Source organism: Formica exsecta, unplaced genomic scaffold, assembly GCF_003651465.1.
Source record: "Formica exsecta isolate Colony F162 unplaced genomic scaffold, ASM365146v1 scaffold176, whole genome shotgun sequence".
Lineage (NCBI taxonomy): Eukaryota > Metazoa > Arthropoda > Insecta > Hymenoptera > Formicidae > Formica > Formica exsecta.
Window position 1 is genome coordinate 239840 of NW_021849077.1, and position 7368 is coordinate 247207.

A 7368-nucleotide genomic window follows, 5' to 3' on the forward strand; every position below is an offset into this window, starting at 1 on the left:
ATTTTTTAAAATATTAAACGCCGACGCGGCGCGTCAAAATAAACGTTCAGCGAGGAAAAAAAATATCGAACATAGGAGAATAGGAGGGGAAATGGCGTGTATTAAATATAGCGCGACTTTTACAGAATGAACAAATTCCCGTATTGCCCGATGTTCGCGATGAACAAACTCTTTTGTTCGCGCAGCCTGCATAGGTGGATTTTCTTTGGGATGCGGTCTCGGTTGGAGCGCGCCCTGCGTCGAAATACTAAAGAGCGACAAGTACAACATGGACGATTTCTCGACGGACGTGATCGCTTCGGTGTTTCCGGTAGGCGCGGCCCTCGGCACGCTCGTCGTGCCCCTGCTGATCGACAGGATCGGCCGGAAGTGGACGATGATGGTCTTGGTTCCGGCTTTCGTCGGCGGCTGGATCTTTCTCATCTGCGCGGGCTCGTTGGTACCGCTCTTCGTTATGGGAAGAATAGTGACTGGCGCCTGCGGCGGCATGTTCTGCGTCCTGGCGCCCATGTACTCCGCAGAGATCTCCGAGAAACAGATCAGAGGTATATTATATCTGGTGATCAAACTCTCAACTCTTACATGTAACTGACGATATGGCTCTGTCGTTATTTACGATTCGGATATCTGGAAAAGAGCCGGCGACATGATTTTCTAAATCACATCATTATTCTTATCAATTTCGAAATGTCTGATATAACCACATTTTTTGAAGCACATATGCTATTCGTATAAAAAGAATATATTGAAATAGATATACATTTTTGCGTGAGATATAAGGAATCTCGAGTACGGATAATTCAATGGTAATAACGATGTGTGCTGTAACATAATAATCGGGGGATATATAATCGTGGATATAATCGGGGTAGAAAATAAGATAGCTTAGCGAGCGAGGCTATTAGTGGCTATCGTCGTTCATCACACGAGCTTCATTCTCCTTGCATCGCTAATGCTTAGGCGCGCGAAGAGAGGCAAGAAGTAGCAGCTTCATTATGCGATTCATCCTTTCTCGTAACAGGAACGACGGGTGTCTTCTTCCAGTTGTTGCTCGTGCTCGGTATACTATACGCGTACTGCACCGGTTTCACGCGAAACGTGGTCGCGATATCCAGCCTCTGTTGCATCGCGCCGATCGTGTTCGGCATTACGATGATCTTTATGCCGGAAAGCCCGTTGTTCTACTTGACCAAAAATAAGGAGGAAGAAGCGCGAAAGTCCATGAAATTCTTTCGCGGCCCAGATTTCGATATCGAACCGGAGATGGAGGCGTTTAAGGTTTGTTGATTATAATTAAAATTTTTTAATTTGACTAGCAAATAAATTGACATTTCTATTCATGATTTTTAATACAGTCTCTTGAAGCGTATAAAAAATATATTAATTCGTAAAATAATTTTGTAATTAAAGAAAATATAAAATAATTTAAAATTTATTAGAATCTTAATTGTTAATTTTTATCTTATACAAGAATGTCTCTTATCCATTTTTAAAATAAGATAGTTGAAATGCTTAATAACGGGGGATATTAATCGATGTTTTTGTATAAAAACACCGGGACGGAAACAGAAACAAGTGGAAAGAAGCAGGCTCCAAAGATTAAATTTCTCGGCCTTCACGAACACGCCTGTGTTGAAGACGTTGGCCGTGGCCTACGGTTTGATGTTTGCCCAGCAATTCAGCGGCATTAACGCCATGATATTCTACGGTGTGACAATTCTCGAGTCGACGGGCGTTGGCATGGAGTCGTTAATCGAACTCGTCATTTTCGGCGTCGTCCAGGTGGTAGCTTGTGCGGCGGCGGCGCTTTTGATTGACCAGGTTAACTTTAACAGATTACTGCGATATCGAATCGTGTTCCACAGATTACGCGATCTATAATTTATCTATTAGCCGGCTGGCATTACGGCTGCGATCGAAACGTTCGCAGCTGGGACGTAAGGTACTCATGGTAATCTCAGAGGCGGTAATGTGTGTTTGCCTATCGGCCCTGGCGAGTTTCTTCATTCTGAAGAGCTTTGATCCGGAGCGGGCAGATCATATGCATTGGCTACCACTCACGTCGGTGTGCGTCTACATACTTGCCTTTTGCTTCGGAGCTGGTTAGTAATAATGATATGCAACGAGCGAGCTCAGACACCTACTAATCGGGCTATCGGAAAATCGCGAAAGTGCATATCTTACATCCTCTTTTTTTTTTATTTTTTAGAAAGACACCGAAAGCCATTATATATATATTTCGCGCATACATTTTTTAAAATTAAATTTCTCTCTCTTTGTGTCGAAGAAAGAAAGAAAATCTTTACGTTTAAATAAGTTTTATTTTTCCTCGTTTATATGAAATTACTTTCTTACGGTTTTTAATAGCAATCGCATTAAATGCGAGTGTTAACGAGAAAACTTTAGCGAGCCGATTTAATTTAGGTCCAATTCCCTGGGCTTACATGGGCGAGATTTTCCCTACGCGTTTGAAGGGCGCATCGTCATCCAGCGCGGCTTTCTTCAATTGGTTGCTGGCCTTTATAGTAACAATATCTTTTCCAAGCGCAGTTGACGCGCTTGGTAGTGCCATGGTGCTTTTTTTCTTCGCCCTGGTGTGCGCTCTGAGCGTATTCTTCGTCATCTTCTGCATGGTCGAGACCAAAGGCAAAACCTTTACGGAAATTCAACAAGAATATGGGACACTTGAGCTCGAGCAAAATGAAGAATTTTTGGGATAGGATGAAGAATTTCTTCGAAATGAAGTAAAATAATCCCTCTTCCACGAAACAGCAGAAGAATTTTATGAAAGATGAATAAGGATAAGATGACGCGAAATTGATCATGTTTATTTCGACACACAATTTGATTCAATATTATGCACTTTGAGGCTATCATTTTATATATATTAATATATATATATAAATAAATAAAAACTATAAATACATAAAAATATAAACAAGCAGCATCTTTGTATTATTTCATATTGATAATATTTATTATAGATTGCGAGATATTGTATGTATCAATAAAAATATCTTTTAATGGTGCCTTAAAATTATCTATAAATATGTTTTTTATTTAAATTTATATTTGAGATAAATATCAAAATTTTATTAAGGTTTATTAAGAATTATAATTACACGATCGGCGCGTAACACTTTCATCGAACGGTAATTTGACAAGCCGTTTTGCTTAAATAACTTTGTCGAGAACGTGGGCGTATAATGTCGACTAAAATATAATTGCCAGATAAAAGTGAATTCCTGACGGGAAGTGGGACGCGCGATAAAAGCGGCAAACGAGACCGGCAATGTAAGCGGGGAGGATGTGCCGGCTAAACTTGAACCGCGATATTATATGCAGCGCTACGTGCAACGATACGCATCGTGAGCAGTCATTGCACGCGTATGGCCTTGGCCGAATCGCGTTTGGAATTTTATGAAAGATGAATAAGGATAAGATGACGCGAAATTGATCATGTTTATTTCGACACACAATTTGATTCAATATTATGCACTTTGAGGCTATCATTTTATATATATTAATATATATATATAAATAAATAAAAACTATAAATACATAAAAATATAAACAAGCAGCATCTTTGTATTATTTCATATTGATAATATTTATTATAGATTGCGAGATATTGTATGTATCAATAAAAATATCTTTTAATGGTGCCTTAAAATTATCTATAAATATGTTTTTTATTTAAATTTATATTTGAGATAAATATCAAAATTTTATTAAGGTTTATTAAGAATTATAATTACACGATCGGCGCGTAACACTTTCATCGAACGGTAATTTGACAAGCCGTTTTGCTTAAATAACTTTGTCGAGAACGTGGGCGTATAATGTCGACTAAAATATAATTGCCAGATAAAAGTGAATTCCTGACGGGAAGTGGGACGCGCGATAAAAGCGGCAAACGAGACCGGCAATGTAAGCGGGGAGGATGTGCCGGCTAAACTTGAACCGCGATATTATATGCAGCGCTACGTGCAACGATACGCATCGTGAGCAGTCATTGCACGCGTATGGCCTTGGCCGAATCGCGTTTGGAATTTCGTAACAATAGTTGCGCGCCGCTCCTCTCTGTTATTTTATTTAATCGAAAAATACAATTTTTTATTTTATATCATATCTTCGCAGATTATTACTTGTCCCGATATTTGCATGGAAAATGAATATATAACAGTAGATAATGTTGATGAACGATGAACCAAATCAAATATAATTATTTTAACCGAATTATCGTCGATTTTACAAAACGAGGGACGTCTATCTCTCGTTAAAACGAGCATGATACGAGAGCCATCAATCTTTTACACAACGTGTTAAAAATAAAAGCTTCTGATTATTATTCGTATACGTTATATATAATTATATTTTGAATATTGATTATGTAACTACGATTTTTTTTCGCTATAATAGCTTTTTTCCTTAAGCGTGCGAAGCTCCTTTCGATGTCAACGATGATGATGACTCCGGCGTGCCCATTTGTCATGCAGCTGCCATCGTTCGGTAGACGATGGCTCGCTTTCATCGATTATGCATTCGAATTTATATTTATGAAGCGTCGCCGCGTGCAGAGTGTCGCCGTACTAATAATGAATGCTGCCATATAAACCTCTTGAGCGTCGGGTGCAGCGACTCCGTGTTACATTCCTGTTGGCAGGCATCCGGGCCGGAGGAGCCGCCTACTCAAAATTTTCCGTATTATGCGGTTACACGTTTCGTGGATTTCTGTGAGAAGACAAAATAGATCCACCCTCCGATCGGAATATCAAACTTCACGCAAAATGCGCATTTCTTATCGCATTATTTCTTCCACCTCATGTGCAGCCTCGCGCGATTTCATCTTTATAACGATTTCGGGGATTCAGTAGCTAACTCTCGTAACCAAGATTAACGCAAATGTCAGTTACTGCCTACATCTCAATAAGGGATTACAGTGATCTCTTAGTGTTTATCTCTAAACAAGATAATCCTTGCTACGTTTATTCGTGTTTTCGCACGAGGAAAGTGACGAAGGCGAACGTCGAGCCAACACATGCGACATTATGTGCGGGGCGCGATCCGGTCGTTTCGCCACCGATTAAATTCCGTTTATAAAACCGAAACTGTGCGTGTAAGAAGAGCAGGGCGCGGTAAAGGAAGGAGGACGGTAGGGTATGCGCGGGGAAGACGGGCAGACACCAGACAAGTTTTTCGCGAGAGCGGGCGTGATTCTTTATTCGTGAGAAGAAGCCGCACTCTTTTTGCGACTATGTCCGCCGATGAACTCGAGGGAGAAATAATCCCGAAGAAAAATCACGGATGTTAGTGCGATCGAGAATCGTGACGTTCGATTTTCGATACACTTATCCGACCGATCTTTTTAATTATCGCATGTTTCGTCGCTATATCATCTTAATACCAGAGATTGGGGCTCGTTCCGAGACGAAACGACTTCCCGTTCTTGAAGCATTTAAATTCGTCGAATACAATAACTGTGAGTTTGATTATCGTAATCCTGGGCAAATTATCTGTGAGAGACGGAAATATGAACGACATAAACGCAACGTAATTTAATTTTAAACACAAAGATCGATACGTGTCGGCTTGTTCTCGACATGTTCGGAAACGATGGCGATCTTGGATAAGCACTTTGCGCCCTTACTTTAAATCGATGATACGATATCTTTATTATTAAGTCTAATGTTATATAATTTGTTTATCTCGGAGTATTCTATTTTAAAATGGCAAACATATTTAAATGGGACGTAGATAAAATCGCTTACAAGATAAAACCTCGTCTAATTGCTATCTGGAAAGCGGATAAGTATCGATACAAGTGTCTCGCTCACAGCGGTAACACTCGCATCTCGGAGTTATCCGTGTCGCCGATTAAGGAATAAGTAAAACCGCGAGTCCTTCGCGAGAGAACGCGTCGCGTTAGGTTTTCTTTCCGTGCCGAGAAGAAAAAAGCTACACGCGTCGTCGTTAGAGAGCGGCTCTAACAAGCAATAAGCGATATCGAGGCATCGCAATTCCCATCTAGTCCCGGTGCTTGAACCCCGCGGCATTTTTCCACATAGAAGTTGTCGCAGACGGGAAATAAATAAATAGAAAGCACCGTCGCGCGTTTCACGTATAGCGGCCCCGGCCGACTCCGTAGGAAATTGGCAGCAACCGGAACACACCGGCTACGTGTTTCTCACGTACATCTCGGGAACACGAAGGAGGATGACTGTATTTCGTTGCCTACGGCGCCGAGATGGGCGCGTCGCGCCATGATTTTCTCGAATCAAACCAATATTCAGTCCGTCGTGTCTTTCCTCGCTTGATCGAAAGCAACTGCTCTCCTTCTCCCCCTCTTTGTCTCGCCTGCTCTCGTTTTGTCTTCTATAAATATCATGAATAGAATGTAGCTTTTCGACGAAAAGCGGATCGTTGCGTCGAAACGGCTTTTTTCTTCATTCTTGTTTATGAAAACGTGCATTCGGTTCCGGAATGAACCGTCTCATGTAATCTTTTTTTTTTTATATTGCGTATTATTGTACCATCGTGTCATTTGTCGATTCATTCTTTTACCCTTTTGATATTTTTTCGATTTGAAAAAAATATATTTAATTAAATTTTTGAAAAATTCGAAAGTTTGTTATCTCTATTCTTTTCACAATTCTTCTGAAAATGAGAAATTTGCAGGAAAGAATAACTCTTGCTGTTGTCTCGTATCGAATATCTCTTATCAAATTCTATTCTCCTTATATTTCATTATTGGAATATTTTATGAGAGAAGGAGAAAGAGAAGGGAGAGCATTTAAAGGGCTCAATGGCGACAAATTAAATTTCCCGATATTAATTCTCGTATAACCATTTACGTCAATTCTCTTAATTTATTCGCGGCTCGCTCGAGCTTAATATTTTAATTTTGTAAATATTCTTCAGAGACACGAACTGTGATGTACACGCACATTCTCTATCTCTCTCTTTGTTTCGCACTTTAACCCTTCTCTCCCCCTCCTCTCTTTCTCACGCATCACGACGAACACGCAATCCGTACTTCAAGGCTCTCGTATGCTCCCGTGCCCCCGCACGCGGATGACTTGGCGGACGGTACACGCACCCGCAAAACTCGCGTGAGCCCGCACTCTCACATGCGTGCGCGCGTTCGCGCCCTCCCTCCATGTCGGAAAGATTGCACACTGCACCATCGCATCGTGAGGCCAACGGCCTCTCTCTCCGCATGGTATCGCCGACTCGCGCCGACTCGCCCGCTTCGTTCGAAGCGACAGCTCGCGCGACACGACGGGAAGCCGAAAAGAGAGCCGCGCGGTTATCCCTTTTTTTTTTGTCGGGCCTTGCCCGTCGGAGAGCTCGTATTGCGAGCGTCGT

General features: G+C 41.3%; 2 protein-coding genes across 2 annotated transcripts in view; both read left to right on the plus strand.

Moving 5' to 3' along the window:
- The window catches only part of LOC115233524 (headcase protein), a 133967-nt gene that overhangs the window by 67729 nt on the left and 58870 nt on the right, over positions 1–7368 (plus strand). The gene's annotated exons all lie outside the window — the stretch shown is intronic.
- Positions 151–2878, plus strand: LOC115233525 (facilitated trehalose transporter Tret1-2 homolog). Its single transcript, XM_029804007.1, is given in 6 exon segments — positions 151–180; positions 182–545; positions 1022–1278; positions 1570–1821; positions 1931–2102; positions 2425–2878. Coding segments are annotated over 6 exon segments (1371 nt in total). The 3' UTR covers positions 2721–2878.